The sequence below is a fragment of the Hippocampus comes genome, unplaced genomic scaffold (assembly GCF_001891065.2).
Source record: "Hippocampus comes isolate QL1 unplaced genomic scaffold, H_comes_QL1_v1.1 scaffold8, whole genome shotgun sequence".
Lineage (NCBI taxonomy): Eukaryota > Metazoa > Chordata > Actinopteri > Syngnathiformes > Syngnathidae > Hippocampus > Hippocampus comes.
Window position 1 is genome coordinate 720,606 of NW_017806153.1, and position 22,800 is coordinate 743,405.

Genomic DNA, 22,800 nt, shown 5'->3' on the forward strand with positions numbered 1-22,800 from the left:
TGTTATGTACATTCCAGGTCACACGGGGGCAGCGGTACGATACATAGCACTTCCGGTTTCGAGTCCTGCTCTGGGAATATGGCCGCTTCCATGCCGTTTCGAAGAGAACTTTTTTCTTTGACAAGGATATTCAACGGAATATCACAATCGGTAATGTGTGTGCGTCTGTGTGTGTGTGTGTGTTTTTAATATTTGTTGTTATACATACAAGTGTATAATCACGACATTGCATGGACGAAATGTACTGCGCTGGTGTCCTCTTTGCACCCTTGCGTCTGCTAATTTTTGCATGTTTTACAGAGACCACGAGTTTTGGGCCATTGTGCAGGACACAAGAAATGGCTTACAATTGGGTATGTAACATGTTTCCACTGCACACTAGTAAATCGTAAACTTTCACTTATTCAACAAAGAATCAATATATTTGGGCTTCTAACTATGCCGGCTATGTAGATTGGCATGCAGAACAATTAAATGCAATTTTTTGCATTCAAATCTCTGCAGGTCTCCCCTCTATCTGAGCCCATCCTTCCACATACCCAGGGTGTTTTCATCAACAGCGTCGTCAGTGAGTTGTTATCACAATCACCCCACCACTAAAACATCAGCATCACTTTACCCAGGAAGCCATTCTCACATTTCCCTTTTAGATCACTGTGACAGAAGAACCCGACACGCTTTTCCAGAAGGTGACTGTGATGGTAAAAGGCCACGACAGGGCCGTTTTGGACAGTTATGAGTATTTCGCCACCATGGCGGCCAAAGAGCTTGGCATCAGCATCGGAAAAGTGTGAGTTTTGGTAATCTGTGGCAGACACATTTTCTGTCTCTTCTATGGATATTCCACAAAGTTGCAGCAACACGGCATACTGCAAATCAATAAATAAAAATAAAGACACACACATCACAGAAGTCTTGGTGTACTGTTAGGGCTATGTGGTGGCAATTGTTCAGGGTTTGCAGTCATTCTGTATACATGCTCCTCTGCTGCAGTTTTGAACCTCCCAAAGACATGGAGAGGTTAACCCTCCTCAAGTCGGTCCACATCTTCAAAAAACATAGGGTTCAGTACGAGATGAGGACACACTACAGGTGTATCGAGGTGTGATTTTTGTATTTACATATCAGATTGAATGGTGGATAACTATATAAGTTCGCAATTAAAAAAAAAAAGTGACAAAGAATTTGTCTTTGTAGTTGTCTCATTTAACAGGCTCCACAGCTCGGGTATATTTGGAATACATCCAGAGGAACCTTCCAGAAAGTGTAGCTATGCAGGTGACCAAGGTGAGTCGAGCTCTTGCTGTATGCTTGAACCACAGGGGTGTTCACAAGCCTCATCATTTCATTTTTTGTTATCAGACTGCTATAGAGAAAATTCCAGAACACATCCATGAGCCCATGTGGAAGGACGAGCCCACGGAGGAAGCGGAGAAGCCAAGTCAATAAAATGTACACCTGCACTGGTCACCAGCCAATTGCAGGGCACATACTGTATAGATGAACAAGCTTTCCGAGGCCAATGGGCTAACCGCTAGCCCATCATGCCGATGGACAATATTATCAATAACTGTCATATTTGTGTCTTATTTTATAAAAAAAAAAAAAAAAAGTAAATGGTTTCAACAAAACATGATTGGAGATTGTTCTTTGTGGCTGGGTATTTTGGCATTATGATTGGATTGGATTTGAAGGGAAGTCCAATTATAATTCTCAACGTGAGAGCTGAAGTTCACCAATTTAACCTGCGAATTTAGAGTACAACAATATTATAGACAAAATAGAATTTACGTCAATCATCAATTTATTTTTTTTTCAGCAAGACAAATGCACTGATAGCTATGAACGGACACCTTTGTAGCTACTTCTTTCCAAAATCGTTCACACGAATAAAATGAGATAGATTATACGAATAAAAACGATTACAAAATGTCACCAAATGATTTCTCTAATACCAGTGTCAACAATTGTATCCCCATATACAAAACAATAAGCGGCCTCTCAAAAATATTTACATCCAGGAAAGAGCAAAGCCACGTCATGAATTCAAACACACTTATCAACATGTAAAGCAGTTATCCTAAAAAAAAAAGGAAAAAGATAAAAAAATAAGTCCAAATACGAGCATGGTCTCGTTACGCGCGGGTGCGTAAAATGGTGACTTTTACGCACGGTTCAGAATGTCCGAGAGCTTGTTGATATACTCGATGGTGTACTTGAGGGTTTGTATTTTGGTCAGAGGCTGGCCCCTCGTGGTGTAGTCCGGCGGCAGGTAATCCCGGAGTTGGTGCAGAGCTTCGGCGAGACTCCTCATCCTCATCTTCTCCCTCTCGCTCGCCTTAACGCGCCTCTTGGTGGACATCTTGGCCTTGCCGTGCGTCCTGGGCGCCTTGGGGCCGGTGCAGCGAGCCCGCTCCGGAGAGCCGTAGGCGAGCTCGCGGTGATCTCCGGAGTAGAACATCTCCGGCGAGGAGCACACGGAATCCACAGAGGAAGAAGAATGAGACTCCGGAGAGGAGCCGGAGGAGTGGAGCTGTTCCCCGACCTTCCATTCGTTTAGGATTTCGGACGTTGCACCATCAAGGTCCATGTTGAGGAAAATCAGCATCCAGAGATGATGACAAGCAGACGAGTTTCTCGGAGGAGATGACGTTTTTATATGCGGGGCGCATCTCCGGAGCTTTACGGGTTCACAGCTGAGGCGGAGAAAAAAAAAACGAGTTCAAAGCGAAGCACAAGTGGCAAAATGCGACCTTCGCGGAGGACGTCGTTCGTTCTCACCGAGGTGCGAATAAGGCTAAATGGGCGGATAATGCGACAGAAAGACAAATAATTAGATTCCCTTTGTGGGAGATGAGCCTTTAAAGTCTGTGGGGCGACAATTATCAGTTTGATGTGATCTGCCTAATGAAGGGGCAGGCCCGCACAGGACCCCCAGAACATTTGCAGGCCAAACTTTCAAAGCGGTGTTTTTGCTCTAATTAAAACGATAGAAATTGAAATAAAATGAGAAAAACGGTACAAATAACTGTGTCAGAGTTTTTTATTGTGTGTGTGTGTTTTTTTTTCCGAGCATAATAATGTAACCATGATTTAAAAATAAAACATTTTGCAGGAAAAAAAGATCCGACAGCAGGCATAAAATGGTTTATTAATTGATTAAAAAGTCAAAATAACTGCATTCCACCTATTCATTTATGAATGCAGCTGTACAAACATCATACAAAAAAAAAATAAGGACAACTATGCAACACATAAACAGAAGGTAAAATTGAAAAAAGTAAACTAATACATTGAAAATGTCTATTAATAATTTAAATGTGGAAAATTATACAGTTGTATTAATGAAACAATAAACTTATGGCACTTCTATCAACGCTGCTTAAGCTAACCCAAATACATAAAATGCTACCCGAAAAGGGCACGATGGAAAAATAAGTTAAAAAATACACACACACACACACACACACATACATCATTTCAAATATGCTGCTTTATGAAGAGCTGTAAAGCTATAATGCAAAAAAAAAATGTAATTACATAAGATATGTATGGCCTTCATTAAATCCTATTTTCCAATGTTAATTTGTATTTGTATAGAACTGTGCAACATAGTGAAAGCTGTTCTTAATATGTTGTCACACTCATCCGCACATGTTGCAAAAGTCACTTACTCCTAAATTCATCTGACAGCACACCGGCATTTGTTTTGTGTTTTTTTTTCTGTCCGCCACCAGAGAACCGCTCATTTCTTCAAGCACTTTGGTTGTTTTAAGGGTTTTATTCCGACAACGAATCCATGCAAATAAGAATCTGGCTGGACGCAAGCTGGCGAAGAGGAGTTCTTTGGCCGAGAGGATGCAGCTGTCACCAAGCTCATGCCAGACCTTTTCATGTCTGAAAAGGTGTTTAAGGCCTCACTCATGATCAAGGGGGCCGACAGCGAAGGGCTGTAAAACCAACAGCTTGCAGTTCTCTAAAGGAACCTGTGTGTTTAAATAACACTTATCATACATAAAAACTGGATTCCTGTTTTTAAAGTTGCTCCAAATTATTGTGAGTCAAGATTTGAACCCAAAACCTCCCAAATGCAAGGCAGACGTGAAAACCACTACGACCCTAGTGTTTGCTTTCGTTTTTTAATTATTTTTATTTATTGATAGTTGGGCAGCACATCTACCTCACAGTTCATCATCATGTCATGATAACTTTCGACTGAGTTCTAAATCTTTCACGTCCTGCTTCTCACTTGAGGAACTTGAGCCTAAGTCTCTCGACCAGCGGCAAAGGGCTGTCCCCGCAAATGACGGATTCGTCGCTATCTAACCCACTGATGGGGGACGCCAGGATGGGCGGGGACACGTCATTCATATCGGCTTCTGCCTGCTGGGTTTGGCATTGAAGTTTTGCGACGTGATCTCCACTTGGCGCACTTTGAAAAAAGGATTGGACACTCTCACTGGTGGTTTTCGGTGGTCCACAAACGGGCTTCCGCGGGTGATCTAACAGGAGCCGTCCACTGGGCTTGCTCTTGGTGACTTGGCGAGGCCCGATCTGCCGGTTCTCCGCATCACTATCCTCGCTGGATGAACACACGCTCACGCACACGCTCTTCTTGACGGCCACGGTTCTGTCTTTGTCCACCTGAGACGGCTCAGAGAGGCACCGTTGCACTTTTGCGGCTGCTGTTCTGACAAATTTGTATTTGGAGGCAGGCTTTTTGTCCGCCTTTGTCTGGCTCGGAGTTGCCTCACCTGACATTTTGAGACCGCCGTTGTCTCTATGAGAGCTTGCTACGGGTTTTAAAATTGGCGCAAGGAGGTTTAGTTTTTTGGAGACATCCTCATTTGCTGCTTGCACCCGCGGGGTGGCCGTGAAGGACGACTCGTCCCAGTCAATGTCGCTAAGACGAAGGGCGTCGATAGCGGCCGGTGAGGAATCCGCCTGAGAGAGTGGCGTACTGGGACGCTTTTCAGTGAGTCGCTGACGCGGTTTATGGCTGATGGGTGTGTCCAAAAGCACCACTTCCTGTAAGTTTGGAAGAACAGCTGGCCATGTTTGGGCGTTCGCTTTTTCCGAAGAGGAGCTCTCGAGGGTCATCTGCGCGAGGAGGTCCGAGACACCATCGGCTTTGTCAGCCATCTTCTCTTTTTTACTCTTTGGTTTCCTCTCTGAAAGAGGCACAGAGACTCAATGTGAGCACCAATGACAAAACTAGGACATCTTAACTTTATTTGGGGTTCAGCGGGGGGCCCCTTAAATGGTGGCAGGTGTGTGCTGACTCCCATTGATCAGGAACTTGAATGTGATTGGTGAGATATCATAATAATTGTGGAAAAAGTTCATTTTATTTATTTTTTTTTAATCACACAAAAAAGGGGTTTGAATAGGGGTATGTAGACTTTATATCCATTACAGTGAGTTCTAAAAGTAAAAGGGAAAATTCCATTTTCATGACTTTTCCTTACAGATAATTCTCCCTCTCTACGACTACTTTTCCTGCGCTTCCGATGTCAATGTGGGACGTCAGGGCTCCTCCATAGGAGGAAGCGGAAATCCTCTGCTCATGTTAAAGCGCAAGGTGAAGCACAACCCTGACGGAGAGAGACACAGAGACACCTCGCGGCTCCATCTGAGTCTTTGATGTGTGTCGGCCAAAGCTGTCAAACTAACATGTTCGGGTGTCGGAGCGGCCGTAACGGCCTCGCTTGCAAAAACAAGCCGACGCTCCCCGTGTGCCTTTGATCGTCATGGGAACAACTTGGCACGTCTGGGTACGGAGATGGTGGGCGGAGCTCTTGGGGACACACGTAATCGATGGAGAAAAAAAAATCCAGCCATTTTCTAATTTGCTTATCGTCTGTCTTTAGGACACCCCGAACCGTTTGCCAGCCAATCGTAGGGCACACACAGACCGACAACCATTCGCCTTCACAACCACATCGAGGGACAATTTCGAGTGTTCCACGTATCAAACGTATCAAGCAATATTTGGCCGAAAGGATGTCGTTTGAACACCAGTGTTGTCTTACTCTTCGTTTTGTTCTCTTCAGCCAACGCTTTGTCCCTCAGGTAGCTCCCCACCACCTCTGGGAAGGCCACACGGAAAAGGCTCTCCTCCTCCACCGACCTCACCTGGTGCCGATCCTCGGCAGGCCAATCCTCCGGAAACACGTAATGATCTGCGAGGGACAAAAAGGGGCAATTTTATTTCAACACCTTACTTAAAATGAAAGTGAGATTTTTTTTTTTTTTATTGTGTTCTTGAATATTTTGGGGTATCATTTTTCACAAATTCATATTTTTTTCCAAGTTCGAATGCAATGTGATAAACAATGGAAATTACGTCACCGCGATCCAGTTACAGAAAACAGAATCCAACTTCTATGAGTGTTAAAAAAAAAAAACATATTCTTAATATTAGTATTGATGAGGGTTGAACATCAGAATGTCAGGACAAAAGCTTTACAATAAGCGTATGCACATCAAAATGCATTTTAGAATAATACATTGGAAAAATAGTTAAAATAAAATAAACAATCATATGAACACAAATTAAATTTTTTAAATTATTTTTTTTGAGGGGTGTGGCATTATCTTATTTTGCACACCTTTTCAGGTTGAAATGGTAAGAAGAGGGGCTTGTTAATATGACAGATTGCCCAGGACGGGGAGGAAGCCAATTTAGCACCTAGCGGCTGTTGTGAGGGATCTGCCACCTCTGAAGCGCACCTCACAGCCAGTCACTAACAACCCCCCAGGAATCCCATCCGTCCCCCGCACCCCAACCTGACTTCTGCCCCGCGCAGCAAGCACGCCTGTCACTCAAGCCGAGAGGATGTTTTTGCACCGTGTGTGAGCGCGCGTGTGGTTAAACTTGCCCGGTGTGCTCCAGATGACTTCGAAGCAAGAAACCGAATTCCTCACGCGTGGTTTCAATATCCTTTTTTATCGGAGAGGGGTGGGGGAAAAAAAGTGTTGAAATTTTTTTTAAAAATCAAACGATAGCATTTTAATAAATGTAAATATGAAAGAATGCATCAAATAAAATAATAATATCAAATAGGACTACCGGATGGGCTTGATTTGCGATGACGTAATTCTGCCACACATTCTGTTCATCAGCTCCGTATAGGTCATCAGAACCAAAACCTTTTCACTGGTGTAGTGCTTCGGCCAATCCATCTTTTCAACAGCAAATTTCTACGGGGAGAAGGAAAATAAAACACTTTCATCATGATACCGGTAATCTGGGTCAAGAACCAAATGATGGAGAACAGCCAGCGGGCTGAAGAAAGCATTTGATCCGGCTGCTATGCAATTCCGAAAACAAACTCCATCTCAGAAGAACAATTATCAAAAGAAAAAAAAACTGTCACAAATTGTTAAAATATGGGGAACCCCACGAATATGAAAAAGGCCCTATGCTATGGATGGACATAATGTATTACCTGCATTGATAGCATATTTGGCTGCCTCCTCTGGAAGTTTTCGACGGGTTTATCTTTGGATAGCAGAAACTCGTTGATAATCTGCAGGGGAAATTGAAATGAAAGACGTGTTAAAAAAAAAAAAAAAAACACACCAATGCAACAGCTATTCCGAAATAAAAACAAACAAGGCGTAAGGTGACAACTCGACCTCTGAAAACGGGAATTGCTGACTTGCCAGCGTTTTCCTGAAACGACAAGGGAACAATCTTCGTAAGAACAAAGTGCCTCGGATGGCTCTGCTAAGTACACCGTATGTAAATGATACCAAATTATTTTTTCTCTCCATGTACTTTTTGATATTCGCCTCGACGGACTGAGCCTGCCGGATCCGTTCTGAGCGGTGCCATTCACATGGACACTGGTAGTCAAAATCTTGAGGTTTGCAGAATCGCCGACTGTCGCAAAGCACACAGCCGCTGCGTTCGTGGCCTTTGGCTGAGCCTTAAAACAAACAAGCAAAAGTCTGGAAAACATTTTGTGAAATGAGTTCGTGAATGAAATTTCTACTTGTTCAGCCTCCTGGGGAAAAAAAAAATCCTATTCTCAACATTTTGCTATAATTTTGACTTTGAATCCACACATTTAAGACACTCGCCCGACTCTTATCTGGTCTCCAAACGGAGGTGCGAGATCAAAGCTCACTCACCTGGATGTCGACATATGTGGCAGTGGGGAAGCTTCTTCGCGACTCCCTGAGACACGCACGCCACCTCGTCTTTCCATCGCATGAACCTGAGAGAATCAGCACATGCGACATCATCGCACCGCTCTGCTTGTCTTTGTGGCGCCGCTTGTTTTCAATTCTACCTCTGCAAAAGCGTTTGCCCTTTGATGGTCTGGATCAGCTTGAGAGCTTGTTCTTTACCGACGCCCGGGACTCCCTACGAAATGACGTAACAGAAGAACATAAGATATGTATGGTTTGTTTAGGTAGCATGAAACGTACCTTGGGAATGTAATCACATCCGAGGAGGATTGCCAGACCAACAAGATTCTCACAGGAGAGGCACAGTTCTGTTTGGACCCGGGAGGTCTTGTAGCAGTCCACCTGGGGGTCCTGGAAGGAAATACAACAGCTGATGATGCATGCTGTCCATGTTTTTTTTTTCTAATGGTAAAGTAATAAACTATTATGACTGTATGATCAACTCCAAATGTGTGATAAAACTCTTAACATATACCGATAAATGTGTGTTGCCAACATCAGCATACAGTGGATATAAAAAGTCAACAGCCGTTGTTCAAATGCCATGTTTTTGTGACATCATGTTACACGCTGGAGAGCTAATGAAAGTACGCACTTTGGAGTTCATATTGAAGTTTCTGTAGACGGTCCGTGCTCCGTACAAGAACACATCTCCATCATTGGTGATGCAACCATCCACAAGACTGTGTGAGTCCAGGTACGCACACATGGCCTCGGCTTCCCCTGCGGCAACCACCCACGGCACTCCGAGATAGTCAAGCATCTCTGCACACTGCAAACAATAAGGTGGAAACGTTACGCATACACGATGACAACAATGTTCAAAAAATTCAAAACAACCTCTCGGAGGATAGCATTAAAGCGCCCTCTTCTGGTGCTTGTGGAGGATTTCGATGCGTTTTTGGGCCCTCCAAATCGGTTTGCAGTCCTCTGGATCATGGTCTCTGTTTTCAGTTTCGGGGCCTCCCCTTCCATGACGAATACCAGCTTCACCCCCATAAGAATGAGGGATGACACCCGGAAAAATAGATTCCTGTGGATTATCGTGGTTGGTTAACTGAGTTGAGTTTGCTCCGCTCAGTGAGTTAAATAAAAGTCTAAAGAACCCTAGTTCAAATCCAAGGTGTTTTTTTCAGTTTTGCAGAAAGGACTAAAACACTGAACAGTCGGACATGCACATTCAAAAGTTTTGATGAGGTCAAGGTTACAGTACAGTTTAGGTTCATCCTAAAATTCCAACTTTTTTGTGAATGTATTAGAAGCACAACTCTACGCATACTGTGTAAGTGGACTTAAAATGAGTGTCGAGTATTACCTCAGATGGGGCTTTGTGACTCTGCCCATCATTGCTTGGACGTGCTGGGCCTCGCAAACCCACAAACTGAGGTCGACAGCCAGCGTCTTCCCGCTCAAGCTATACAGCGGCACCGACTCTCGCACAGGTTCGAGGATAGACCACAAGTCGTGCACACCCATCGCCACACCAATATGTGCTTTTATATGTGGTAAGTGAGTAGAAAATTGACAGCGACCGGATACATAAAACAACAATAACCGAGTCGGTGTTTTTCAAACATGGGCGCCTCTGAGGCAGCGATCCAATTCGCTTTCAATCTGACCAATGCACGTTCCTTGTTGTCCTCAAACCCGTAAAAATTGTGAAAATGTATTTAAAACCCAGCTTAGTTTACAAACACATATATAAATATCTAATATAACGTAAATTAATAGTTAAATCCGACAATAAGAAGATTACTGAGTTCAAAACGTGATAACTAGAGATCGATGAACAAAGCGGAACGTCCGCATTGTCGCACTAATTCGACGTCATATGGAAGCGCCGCCAAATCAGCGTTACCATGGATACAAGGGTACTGTTTACAGACCGAGACAGCCGTAATTTCACAAATTCTAAAGGGAAAAACTAAACTAAAGTACTCTATGAACTCCAAAGTTGATATAGCTCGATGACCATAAAGACCACCAACTTATCATCGGAAATGTCTGCTTCACGTACGAACGGTTGGTGCAATCTAACAATTACATGTTGTTTTGTAGCGCTGCTCAACTCACTCGGAAGATCCCGACTTAATTTGTGCATCATGTATACGATTAATATAATGCATAATTGCAATGAAACACATGAGATGAACATGCATAAAACCAATTATTGCTGGGTGTTGTATGACGTTCCTCTTATTTATTTACTTTTTTCAGACTTGGAACCAAAGTTACACATCAAAATAGTGGGCTTGATTAAAGAGCAATCTTTTCACATTGCCAAAAGCATCATCGAGGTAAGCAGCAGCGTGCAGAAGTTTTGGTTCAATGGAGTTCACTGCCCTTCGGTGTGAATTAATTGTCTTCACATACCCTGCAATTGGCTGGCGACTAGTCCAGGGTTTACCAGCTGCCTCTTGGTCAAAGTCAGCTGGGATAGGCTCGATAATATACAAAATGATTGGATGGATGACTGGATGGATGGATGTTCTGATGTGATTTTTTTTTTCCTATTTACCAAACAGGGACTAAAACAAAAGTTTCCTCGTGAGTTTGTGGATCCAGAAATTCTTGCATTACTTGAATTTGACTGGCATGCATTTCTGGACAACCAGAAGAAGGTATTTTGATAAAATAAAGAATGGTGATTGTATGGTATGAATGGTATTTTATATTTTTGAACATTGGCCATAGCCAGAACAGAATTGTTGCTCTGTTCTTGGTTTTTCATATGGAGATGTGCAGCTCGTGTGAATCCTTCCGGGTGGGATGCAGGGCCACAGCTCACCCCCAAATCCTGGAAAATCCTAAAATATCTGCCTTCAACAGAAAGCTCTGATGTATATCCATTTTTCAAAGTAGATACAATTCCAAAATATAAACAGAACATTTCTGTTTTTGCTTCGTGATCCTAACATGTATTCAAGTACATCTTAAATGAATTAAAAGAACTTCCCCACTGGTGACATCATGTGACATCCTCTTGTGACTAAAGGAAATGCGTGGCGAAATGTGGCAGTTCTCCAGTGGCGTCATGTGCTTTGTGGATGGCCAGTTCATTGGGGACAACGATGCTCTCGTCACCTGGGCCAAAGACCAGTGGGCTTTCACGTGCGACCAGCCGGAGGCTTCCTGCGTGGACGAATACTACCTGAAACATCTCCAAGCAACTCGGGCAAGTCTAACATCAAACCACAGCAAACCATAGCCACAAATATCAACAAACCGGTGGTGCCTCTTGCTCAAAGTCAAAGACTTTTAACAATATGAACCAACTCGTCAAAATAGGATCTGAATCAAAAGTCTCGTAATATTAGTTAGATAGCCTTTGTTTTTTTTGGGGGGGCGTGTTAAAAATAAACTGTTGTGTTTCCTATTCAGCACAGGTTTGTCTTCATGGACATTGAGATTGGAGGAGAGCCAGTGGGAAGGTTGTTATTTGAGGTAAACTGATGTCTTTTGGAAAAAATACACATTCAACCCGGCAGTGAAAAATACAGTCTTAAAACTGCTGTGTTCAAAGTACCGTAACACAAATTGGGTCAAACAGCTAATTCAGCGTTGCCTACGCTGTGTTATTTATACCTAGGGGATTGGGTCAAGATTTGATCTAGGGGGGGTGGGGCGATAACAATTCTAATGAGATAACGCTATCAAGAAATGGGTTACCAGATTATCAGTTGTACTGTGGTTAAAAATAACACATCCGAGATGCAATTTTCCCTGGTCAAGGGTCGCCATAGTGAGTCACTCACATGATATGTTTGGCACAGTTTTAACACTAAGCCTTGGTGTTAATTGGTGTTTTTCTACATGTCTTCGTGACCTCTCCTGGGTGTACATCGCTTAATGTCCAGAGACTCTTAAGGGGAACAAATGCTATGGAAAATGGATCCATGGACATTTTCAAAAAGTGCCATGAAACCATCCTCGGAATATTGCAGCTGAGCAATGTGCTTCACCAATCTTTGCTCATTTCTGTCACGCAGCTCTTCTCGGACGTGTGTCCGAGGACGTCGTGGAACTTTGAGGCTCTCTGCACAGGAGAGCGGGGCCAGTCGACCGGCGGTTATCCGCTCTGCTACAAGGGCTCCCTGTTCCATCGGGTGGTGCCGAACGGCTGGGTGCAAGGAGGAGGTACGCCACGGCCCATGCACGTCATGCTGCTGCCACTTGTAATCAATAAATATAATTTAATTTAAATGAATGTTTTGGACGTTTTTGGGCTTTTCTTTGCAGATATTACTCCAGAAAGAAGAGGAAATGGAGGCGAGGCCATCTATGGCGCAACATTTGACGGTACGGCAGCGAACCGTTGAATAATGACTTGACGGTGTTATTTGTCTTACTGTTTGTCTGCGTTCAGATGAGAGCTTCGCTCTTTCTCACGCCAAGCGAGGCACTCTGGGTATGGCCAACAAGGGGCCACACAGCAACGGCTCCCAGTTCTATATCACCCTGCAACAAACGCGGTGGATGGACTTGACCTATGTTGCCTTTGGGTTAGTCGCCATGACGAAACATTCAGCGATTCAATCGCAAACCCTTGCATCTTCAGATTTGATTAAGCATGTTTTTTGCTTATTTTAGTCAAGTGGTTGAGGGTGTCGACGTCCTCAGGAGGATAGAAGAGGCCCCCACCACCAATCAAAGACCCAAGAAGGAATGTACAGTTGCCAACTGTGGTGTATTTAAACTATAGCTCATATTTTAAAAATTAAAGAAAAGAAAGAAAAAAACTGTATTTGTTTTACAATAACTGTTTAAAACCATATGTATTAAAACCGCCGTGTACGAAATACGTATTTGTTGGCTTTTTCATTTAAAATGTTTACCAACCAGAGTCGCCAATCTTGCCTTTGCCTTGTGTTTGCCTTTGTCAGTTTTTGGCCTCTTGATATTTTTAGCTTTTTTTCCCCCTCTTCTGTCTCGCCTTCTGCCTTTGGTTGTTCCTCGTATGCTGCGTTTTCTTGAAAAAAAAAAAAAAGAAAACATCCAACCCCACCCAGTTATTTGTCTGAAAATTAATATTCTTAAATGGCAAATATATATTTGTCCATTTAGCTTTGCTAGTCACGTATAGTGACTTCCATTATATATCAAAGGGTGCACTGATTACACTGATGGCGTCCTTCAACTTTGTGTTCAATTAAGCAGGCCCAGAATTCACACAAATTAAGTCAATTAAAATGAGACAGTAGATGACGTAGAAATATTTGCCCTCCCCCTCCAACCCGCCCCCGCCTCGCCCCGCCCCCAAAGTAGAAAGGTGTCACATGATCTATCAAGTAGGAAGTGTCTAGTTTAGCCTGCGAAGCTTCAGCCTCCCTCGGTAGCCTCAAGTGCCAAACCCGAGACGACGAGCCCGAGAAAATCACCGCCATCTCATTCCCGACACGTATCTCGCCGCCGCTCAAATAAGTCGACCGCAGCCATGAACGCGAAGGTGTATTTGGTCGCCGCAGCAGCCCTGGTTGTCATTGGCGCGGGCGTCGCGTCAGCCTCAAGTAAGTTCACCGGACGCTCGCTGGCTCGCGGCGATGCTAACGGCTAACCGACTAGCCTCGAGCGACTCGACGCATCGACGCATTTCCCAAGCCCTTCAAGATCGTGTAGACAAATGAGAAAATGGCCCCTTAGGTCAAAAGGCAAGGTGAATAATATTTTAATGGAAGCGCAAGTCGATGTCACTGTTCCCCCCACCGGGCACTACGTATTAAAAAATTATCCAATTGGCGACGAGCCAGTTTCATTTCCACGCTGGTCGCCGTGTAAGCTAGCCGAGCGTTGCCACGTTAAAAGCGAACTAAATGATACTCGGTTCCACAATTTAAACCAATAATTTCTATTTAGTTTTATTTGAGTTTATGGAAAAACGAGATGCAAGTTGCAGCAATGAAACACGTGTTATTTGTATGTGCGTATGTAAGGTGAGTCCCATATTTGTTTCCATATAGATTACAATTTTTTTTTGTGTAATTTAAACCACATACTGTCTTTTCATAAAAAGGCAATTCTGACAGTTTCACTTCAGTTTTCCATTTTGAAAGGGCTTGTGAAACCCCGTTAAATAAATTTAAGTTAAATATAGTGACAGAGTTGTTCCCTCATTAGAATTAAATAAGCCATATTATATTTAACAACGAATGAAGTGGTCTTTGTGCCTCAAAATTAATGGCTTGGGGAAAAATCCCCCTGCCCCCCAGGAAATCTATTTAAAATAAAGGCGATAGGTGAAAATGCTCAACAAAGCAAGCCCACAAGTGATCAAAAATTAGAAATAAGAATTAAACAAAAGAAATCCAGATTTATTTAAAAAATGTAATTGGTATGTTTGCAGATGAATGCCCCACCCTCAACTGCACTGCTTGTGACCCTGCGAATGACTGCCAGTGGCTCAACTGCCCATCATGTGAGTATCCTTCCATCCCTAAATGTGCGTATGTGTGTCAGGTATGCATGGCTCGAGGGCCACAGGTCGGTCTTTGTGAGGCCCGAATTGTCCGCTCGGACTCCTCCTGATTCCTGGGAATGGAGGGAATGTATGTAAGGACCGCTGGCGTCATGTTGCACAAAACAGCAGTAGCGTGACTGTGACAGGCCAGTTTTCGTTATTGTATTGGGCTCACACATTGAGGATTAACAGCAGTTGTTGCTATGACTGGTTTCCTTTCAAATGTTTTACCGGGCAGGGTCTGTTTACGACAGATCATTTCCCGATAGTGGCGGTGTAAGCAGAATTTGTACATGTAGGAACATGCTGCGCTCTTCTACTCTTGCCCCCCCCCTCCGGACCCATGCAAATCTGCCTAGCTGGACTAAGTTGATTTTGCAATAGCCACCAAACACACACTAAAAAAATGCCTGTGTGGTTAGGTCAGAAAAATAGAACAGATTATCAGTGTCAGGAAAAGAGTTTACAGACTTTTTGGCTGTAACTCGCATAAAAAAAAAAAAAAAAATGACCAACACGCACTCAAGTCTTGACCACTCGTGCGACTGCACATATGAACAAGAGTTGCGTTAGGTGTGCGATTATGCCTGATGCTCGTAAGTCTGCCAGAAAACGTAGCAGAGGAAGTGAGGCGACGTTGTGGCAGGAAACCTGACTTGTCTTCACACCGCGGCCCAATGAATAAGGAAACCAAAAAAAGCTTTAGCTACAGGAAAGCTTGTCTCCAAATGAGTGGCTAATCCTGACTGTTTTGGTCAGATTTGCGCCACAATCACTTGACTTGAGAGCAGGCGGGGATCTCTTAGTTGTCGACCGGTTTGACAAGTCAACCCAATATGAAGATTTGATTCCGAAACTGGTCTGACCGCTTAGCGATGTTGTCAAATGCCGTGATCCCAAACGGTTTGTTATTTTCTTTTTTAATGCTAAAAGTTTTGCCGTATTCCTCTCACATTGCACATGAGCAGATGCGCGAAGAGGAAAATATAACAGAAAAAAAAAATCCCAACAATTCAAATGGATGTCGAGTTGAAAAAGCGTATTTCAAAAATACAGCAAAATTGTGTACATACCTGAAGTGTGACTTTGAGTTGCAAGTTGTTGCTTTTTAAAAATGTATATTTAATGACCGCATCTGTTAAATGTGAATACACATTCTGGTATTGGTCTGTAAAAAAAAAAAAAAAAACAATGTGAATACACATTCTGGTATCGGTCTGTAAAAAAAAAAAAAAAAAAAAAAAGTATATCCTTAATTCATTTCGCATTGAAGGCCAACAAGCTCCTAAGAGGTTACAATGTTCAACTCACCGATAAAGACCTTTTATCTAAAGTCCACAGAAATTTTGCAATTGGTGTTTGCCGAGACACTTAGAGGCTTTGGCAATCCTGAACAAAGGATCTGACAGGATATACTGTCGACAGATGTAACAGTGCTGACTTGATACACGCACCAAGTTTGTCTGGAGCCAAAGTGTCTTTCTGGGTCAAGAATGGCTGACTTGTTGTTGTTTTTGAACCCAGCAAAAAGTGCCTATAACCCCAGCCAGTCAATGGCTGTTTTGAAAGTCCGGAGGAAGCACGTTGCAATGGCAAGCTAACACCCTCGCAATCATCGCTACTCCCAAGCCATATGAGACCTCATTTGTAGTTTGTATAAACCGCCACCTCGCTTGCAAATATCCAAGTGCTGGCCCAACCTTTTCACAGCTGCCTGTTAAAACAACGGCCCTGCCAAAACTGCGCAACACAATTTTTACCTATGGCTGTGCAAAGTTTCCCCAAAAGGTGTCAAAAATATTTCAACCGACATGTGACAAAACCCAGTGCAGACAATGAGGCGGGATCTGGTCAGCTTTGTGTGCAGTACAAGTTGTTTTTATAATGTTCAGATTGTATGCTGGCATGCTGAATCATAAACCGGATCTGACAAACAAGCGTTAATTGAGCTTTGCAAGGTGTGGTTCCACAGATTTTTTTTTTATTTGTTTTAAAGACAGCAAACATAAATGGTCTTAACTTATTGATGAATGGCATCCTTTCCTCAAAGTGTTTAAAGTGACGTGAGCGGGTTGGAAAGAATCCGCAGTCACAAGATGCCGTGAGTCACAACTCGCTGAGAAACGCTAATTCATCCGTAACGGGTGAGCGCGGATATTTGTCGATCTGAGGTTTGCAGAACTGACCCGTTGTAAACAGCGATAATGTTTTATTGGAGAAAGCGTCGACATCTGGACTTCCTCTTTTGAGGGGCAGGAAACATTCACGGAGGTCCAAAGTCCCATTTGTTGGTCAATGAGTAATTGGATTGCATGATCCATCTCAAATGTATTGAAACACTCAGGCCAATATTTAATTTTTGATGACATGGCCTCAAATTCAAATGTCATTAAAATATATTTATTTCTGGACCTCACTCTAATCCTTTGTCGTAAGGCATCGATTTTTTCATGAGACCTGACCGACAGGTGTATTTTGTTGACCGGATGTTTCCCAATTATGTCCAAATCTGGCACTGGTTGCTAAGATACCAAGCAGGAAGTAGCCTGGCGCCGAAAACTGCTCCTCTTGGATGCGCAGTCTATCGTCACAGCGTATTTGTCGTTGCGATGCCGCCATTGCACAAGCTGTTTTAGTAATCTCATTGCGGACTCACTAAATTTGGAATTTGTACTGAATCAACGGCGCATTTACTCATCGTGGCCGCATCATTTATGGCACGCTATTTTGCCTCGGTTGCTTTCAGCTATTCATATAAAAGAGAAATGAAACCCATGAATTTGTCTTTGTATTTCAGCACCCGCTGGCGGCCGTTGCTACAACGTGACTCTCCTGGATAAAAACACCACCTGTAGCAATGCCAGCTGCTCCGGTAGGTCTCCCAACAGTACAGGAACACCTCATGTGTCACATGATCTGACTAAATTGAATGATTATATTACGTGTTTTGTTCACGTCCGAGTCAATAAAGCGCGCGTCCTAAACGACGTGTGCTAGGCGACCTTCGTGTATTGAAGCCAAATGATAGTGGCTATCAACCCTGACCCAGATCTGAATGCCCACACCACACTTTTACAGCCTCCTTGCGTTTAGTTGCGCACCAAATTTCCCGTTCTTCGTTATTAACTGGACTGTAAAGTCACGTGAGTGCTACTTTGCTTTGAATGTGTCAGCTCTCTGCCTTCTGTCTCTTGCCGTGTTTTATTTTTTTAACATAATTTGAACTGACATGGGAGTGTATTTCAATGTGTCGTTTCCGTGGTATCTTTGGCTTCCCCCGTTTTCAAACTCTTGTCCCGGTGATGGTTTCCTGTCCAGTTGAGCCGACCCCAACCCCGCAGACTCCCACACCTGTTGCCTCTACCACTGCAAAGTCCTCTACCCCTGTTGTCACAACCTCTCACAGCAGCAGTCCTGAACCCACCACAGGTAACCCCCGCAACCCCTTCTCCGCTTCCTCCTCCTCCGCCGCCGCCCCATCCTCCTCCAGCTGCCTGCCTCGCGGACCCTACCATGCTTCTAAAATATTTTTGACTGGAACCTTGCCTAATTCAGCATCTAACATTAACAGAATGACAGGTGCACACCTTCCTGTTTGTCAGCTTGTCTTGAGGGATTCAGGTCGGCAACCTTTTTATACCCAGAGGGATTTCGTCGCGGTTTCCATGGAAAAGACAACACTGGGCGCCGCAAACACTTTTTGACATTTGAAACGACAATGGTGGGGGGGCAGAGGTTGACTCCAGGGAAATCTATGTTTCAGAAAAGTCATTTTATTTACTAAATGAACACATTTTGAACTCTTATTTTAAAAAAAAAAAAGCAGGATTGAAGGTATCTTTCAAACAAATTGAAAAGCACACCTTAGAGAAAACTTCTAGAGCTGAACTTCTTAGCAAACACAAATGCAAATTTAAATGACCAATCCATTGGAAATGCGTCTCTCTGATTTTTCTGCACAATTTCAGTCTTTCTCCGGAGCCGCAGGTTTCCGACCCCAGCACTCTAGAATATAGCCAATAAAATTTCAGTCATTCATTAAAAATATGTCGTTAAAGTTGTTTCCAAAAAAATAGCCCAAACTGAAAAATGAACAAAACAAACGTGATCTTTGCCAAATGAACTTGTGGCACTCTTTTCTGGTTTATTGCTTGGAAAAAAAGACCTTTTGAACGATGCAGCGCTTAACTGTCACTGTGACCCAACCGCAGCCAATTCAACCAACACTTCCACTGCGGCGCCGACACCCACTCTCAACATCTCCACAGTTGCACCCACAACTTCGTCCAAAAATTCAAGTAAGTGGCTCGTGGGACTCGCACACTAACTTGGATTGTTATTTGTATTTGTATTTTGAAGATAAGCTTACTTTTAGGGGAGAAAAAAAGATAAAATGACACTTTCAATTTAACATTTCAGCTTGTCAGTTTCGGGGGGGGGAAAGTCAGATTTTATCAAGAGAAAAAAAAATCGGAGTTGGTCTTTTTTTTTCCTGAGTTAAAAAGAAAAGTAACATTTGCAAAGGAAAAAAATAATTTTGTTTATAGAAAAAAAACATTCAAGACGGCTTTTTTTGTTGCTTTTTTTTCCACCCAAAAGTTTTTTTTTCTTCATTTAATATAAATAGGGTAATGCCAATATTCTTTTGACTTCATAAAATTCAACTAACCGATTAATTGTGCTTCTATTCTTCATCCATTGTAACAACGGGTGCGTCTTTCTTTCCCGTCGACTCTTCCAGGCAGTTCCACGACAAGCGCCCCGGTGACGCCCTCTCCGGCCCCTCATAAGAACTCCACCTTTGACGCCGCCAGCTTCATCGGCGGCATCGTGCTGGTGCTGGGACTGCAGGCGGTCATCTTCTTCCTCTACAAGTTCTGCAAGTCCAAGGAACGCAACTACCACACCCTCTGAGGCCGCGCCACGCGCGCTCAGGTTCCACACCTCTCAGAATGTACCCCCGTCAACCAAAACACTCCCGTCCGCTTCCCTCGATAACTCTAACAGTGTTTCCAACCCCCCCGCCCCCCATTTTACACCTCGTAAATCAGTGACTCCTGCAAATTGACGTTGTTTGAAGTCTCCTCATAGAAATTAGCTGATTGTCCCGTAAGAGGGAAACACTGTTGGAGTTGTTCAATGTGACAACTTTCCAAAAAGTTCACTTTCGCTTTTAGCCTGTCCAATCGTTTCCGGCCCCTCTCCCGAACGCCATTTTATCTTGTATATGTTGGTCGTAGTTGAAGAGGTTATGATTATTTTTCTCCCCCCACCCCTCCCCCGCGGTTAACAAGCCATTTGTCAGGAGAGTGGCTCGATTGGTGTTGTCTTGCAGTGGGCAAAGATCAGCGGAAGCGAGTTATAACGTTGACCGCTGCCCCCTCATGGGCAATTGCATGCAATAAAAACATCAAGTCCCATCTCCTGTCTGCCGTCACCTTAGCCCCCCCCCCCCCACCGGCTGTCTGATTGCAGCGGCGGTGATCAAAATGGAAAAAGATTGTACAGTATTTTTAGGAATGTCGAAGAGTTAGTTTAATGCCGACTTGGACGCGAGCGGCGTGCGCCGTTCCTTGATGGCGGACCGTAACGCAGTAGGTGTCAAGTGCCTTTCAACGTCTGGCGTGGTGTCGACGAGGAAACTCGAGGGGAAGAATGGGTTTTATTTTTTTTGCCCCCACTCGAGTGTAGTGACGTGTATCCCAGCTGGACTGAAGAGCCTTAGTTACCCGTGGAAAGACGGTAGAAGCCCGGGCGTATTAAAAGTCAGATTTGAACACCTTTCCCCACCCTCAAAAGTAGATGGCGAGTTCACGTACGGTCGTTGTGACTTGACACTCCCGGCAATCGGCGAGTGTCACTTCTGTTGTATTGCAGGGTTTGGTTTAATGTTATGGTGAAGAAAATGTTGATAAATGAGGAGTCTTGTTGGCTGTGTGCTGCTATTTTTTGTTTTGTTTGCTGTCATTTAGTCGTCATGTCCATCTTTTAGGTTTTCGTGAAGTTCAGGGAAGTCTTAATGAAGGAACGTTGATCTGCCTTTTGTTTTTTTGTTTTTTGTGCGCTTTACAGAGCTCGTCACTGAATATGTGTTTTTTTTTTTTGTTTGTTTTTTTTTTTTGCATGCTAGTTCCTTCTTTCCTCTTTATTTGTAACAATTAAGGCCGTAATGATTCATACTCTGGCCAAAGTGGAGTTCACGTGAATATTGGTTTGGGTTGGAAATAACACAAGAAAAACTTTGTAAAATGGTTTCAGTGTCACAAAAAAAAAAATTGCATTTCTTCCAAATTGTCTATTTTTGATAGTTCTTTTGCCACTTGTAATTCCGGCAAAAAATTGTTCCCCATCGCGTTTGGCAGGCGGCGACTCGTTTTGGGTGCGCCACCTTTTTGGGCAGGCAATGAATTAATTCTGTCCTCAAGTGTATTTGCTTCTTTGGAGTCTTTTTTTCTTCTCCCCATCCTGAAAAGCCACTTGATAAATCATTAAGAGAATGCCTTGAAACCGTGAGCCGTTTTTACGCCAAATCCCTTCGTTTTGGCACGGGACTTCAGCATTGTACTGACGAGCTTTGTTTGTGCCGCGTTTGTACGGTTCGGAAACCAAAATCAAATGCTTTGTGTATTATTCGGCCGCGCAGTATCGAATACAAACTTTCTTCGCCATACTATCGCCAGGTGGGCATTAGGCTACAGCCCAAAGATGCACAGGGAGTTTTTTTGCCTTAGCCACATCCCATTTTTGGCCACATTTCCAAAAAATACTTGTGAAGTGTCCACCGACGCTGCTACGTCATCAGGCCTGAATTCCTAAAAGACGAACATCGCACGCTCAGATTGTCGCAACACGTGTACATTTTGCCTGCTTCTTACTTGCTCGCCGCGCGCTGCTTCTGGAAAAGTGCCTTACTCAGTTAAGTTTGTAAGAGGGGAAGAAAAAAAAATCCTGCTTGTTCATGTAAATGGTTATCAGCTATTTCAGATCTGTTTAGACATTTTATTTTTTTTTCGCCATGCCTAGCCTTAACTTAAAATCAATTCTATTGGTAACATACCACATGCCTGCTTATGAAATCATCTCCTTTCCAAACTGGCAGCCAAGCGGCGGTACAGTTTCGATCCTTTTTATTTTCAATGTGTAGAAAACAAAAACAAAAACAAAAAAGCTTCAGCATTCCCTCGCATGGCCCACTGATTGCTAGGTGCGCGCACACTGGAGTGCCATCCATTTGTGTTGCCTTCTCAAGATGTCATACTTCTTGGTACGATTCCAATGGCTATGTACAAAAAAAAATCTTTCCATGTGTTTGCATTGTTTGTTTTTTTTTTTCCAAGTGTGGCTTTATGTTGCGGCCTGTTGACCCAATAAAGTTTGTTCAAACAAGCATCACCGTTCTCCTTGGAATATAGACGAATGTCTGATCTTTTGTTTTGGCTCTACCGCAGCAATTTTTAGGGGCGTCACCGGATGAAAAGAGGCTTGCGTCCCAGGATCAAGTTGACGCCTGTGAATGCGAAGTCAGCTTTGTTCTGCGCTGGGAGTAAATGTCGAATGATGTGGATGTTCATAATTTTTTTTTTTTTTAATTAGCTCTTTTTCATTTTAAATTTTGTCGGCACAGTTTGAACATTAACAGCACTTAAAATAGGAAACTAATAACCTGAAATGATTCAATATGAAATGTGTTGTACCCAATTTAAAAATTGTATCTTGACCAAGCTTCCAAGGTTGTTTGAGGCGCTTGCGTGGAAGGAGAAACCTTGTTTTAATCCCCTATAACCCTTTAAAGTGCTGCAAAAATAACTACTACAAATTTGTTTCCCCACAGGCACTCATGCTGTCTTTTGGCATTTTTCTCAAAAGTTTCCAGGGTCACTGCAAAGTTTGCTGCTTTCTGGCTCCCCCCTGAAAAAGAACCACAGTGAATGCTTTCTCCAATGACAAGTGTTTTAGTGTGTGTTTATGCAGCTTGTTAACTTCCAACTGGCCCGCAAACCCTTATTTTGGGATTTCAAGTTATGTCCGCAAGAATCTTGAATGGGCTCGTGCGTTGAAATTCCCCTTCGAGGACTGTGCAAAACTGTTGAACAGCACAGCATTCAACTCGGGAGCTCTGGAGAGTGGACTGGCTTTGTGTCTGTGGC

General features: G+C 43.4%; 5 protein-coding genes and 1 long non-coding RNA gene across 8 annotated transcripts; 3 read left to right on the forward strand and 3 right to left on the reverse strand.

Annotated features, from left to right (window-relative positions):
• The first annotated feature begins 25 nt into the window (after positions 1–25).
• On the forward strand, positions 26–1,631 carry mrps10 (mitochondrial ribosomal protein S10). The gene is made up of 7 exons (XM_019894979.1): positions 26–150; positions 301–353; positions 505–568; positions 651–790; positions 994–1,102; positions 1,198–1,287; positions 1,363–1,631. Exons 1-7 carry the CDS (start codon positions 79–81, stop codon positions 1,447–1,449), a joined length of 615 nt encoding a protein of 204 aa, XP_019750538.1. The 5' UTR covers positions 26–78; the 3' UTR covers positions 1,450–1,631.
• Positions 1,632–1,786: 155 nt separating this feature from the next.
• Positions 1,787–2,641, reverse strand: msgn1 (mesogenin 1). The gene has a single exon (XM_019894980.1). It carries the CDS (start codon positions 2,606–2,608, stop codon positions 2,165–2,167), a length of 444 nt encoding a protein of 147 aa, XP_019750539.1. The 5' UTR covers positions 2,609–2,641; the 3' UTR covers positions 1,787–2,164.
• Positions 2,642–4,141: 1,500 nt separating this feature from the next.
• gen1 (GEN1 Holliday junction 5' flap endonuclease) lies at positions 4,142–9,995 on the reverse strand. The gene is made up of 13 exons (XM_019895012.1): positions 9,515–9,995; positions 9,040–9,232; positions 8,795–8,971; positions 8,440–8,550; positions 8,301–8,374; positions 8,140–8,225; positions 7,784–7,934; positions 7,642–7,678; positions 7,452–7,532; positions 7,073–7,203; positions 6,882–6,943; positions 6,033–6,182; positions 4,142–5,171 (listed from the first exon to the last, which is right to left on the reverse strand). Exons 1-13 carry the CDS (start codon positions 9,673–9,675, stop codon positions 4,246–4,248), a joined length of 2,340 nt encoding a protein of 779 aa, XP_019750571.1. The 5' UTR covers positions 9,676–9,995; the 3' UTR covers positions 4,142–4,245.
• A 58-nt stretch (positions 9,996–10,053) lies between these two features.
• Positions 10,054–12,937, forward strand: ppil6 (peptidylprolyl isomerase (cyclophilin)-like 6). Of its 2 annotated transcripts, XM_019895013.1 has the most exons (9): positions 10,054–10,221; positions 10,417–10,496; positions 10,725–10,820; positions 11,195–11,374; positions 11,581–11,643; positions 12,189–12,336; positions 12,439–12,498; positions 12,566–12,701; positions 12,790–12,937. In XM_019895013.1, exons 1-9 carry the CDS (start codon positions 10,167–10,169, stop codon positions 12,899–12,901), a joined length of 930 nt encoding a protein of 309 aa, XP_019750572.1. In that variant the 5' UTR covers positions 10,054–10,166; the 3' UTR covers positions 12,902–12,937. The 2 variants fall into 2 exon arrangements, with proteins under 2 accessions (XP_019750572.1, XP_019750573.1); XM_019895014.1 differs by lacking the exon at positions 10,725–10,820 and having other exon boundaries at positions 10,055–10,221.
• On the reverse strand, positions 11,227–17,444 carry LOC109531010 (uncharacterized). The gene is made up of 3 exons (XR_002171101.1): positions 16,674–17,444; positions 12,549–12,657; positions 11,227–11,331 (listed from the first exon to the last, which is right to left on the reverse strand). It is a non-coding gene; the product is annotated as an uncharacterized LOC109531010 (long non-coding RNA).
• On the forward strand, positions 13,477–22,040 carry cd164 (CD164 molecule, sialomucin). Of its 2 annotated transcripts, XM_019895015.1 has the most exons (6): positions 13,477–13,706; positions 14,540–14,611; positions 17,451–17,525; positions 17,972–18,082; positions 18,865–18,951; positions 19,395–22,040. In XM_019895015.1, exons 1-6 carry the CDS (start codon positions 13,634–13,636, stop codon positions 19,565–19,567), a joined length of 591 nt encoding a protein of 196 aa, XP_019750574.1. In that variant the 5' UTR covers positions 13,477–13,633; the 3' UTR covers positions 19,568–22,040. The 2 variants fall into 2 exon arrangements, with proteins under 2 accessions (XP_019750574.1, XP_019750575.1); XM_019895016.1 differs by lacking the exon at positions 17,972–18,082.
• Positions 22,041–22,800: the final 760 nt, after the last annotated feature.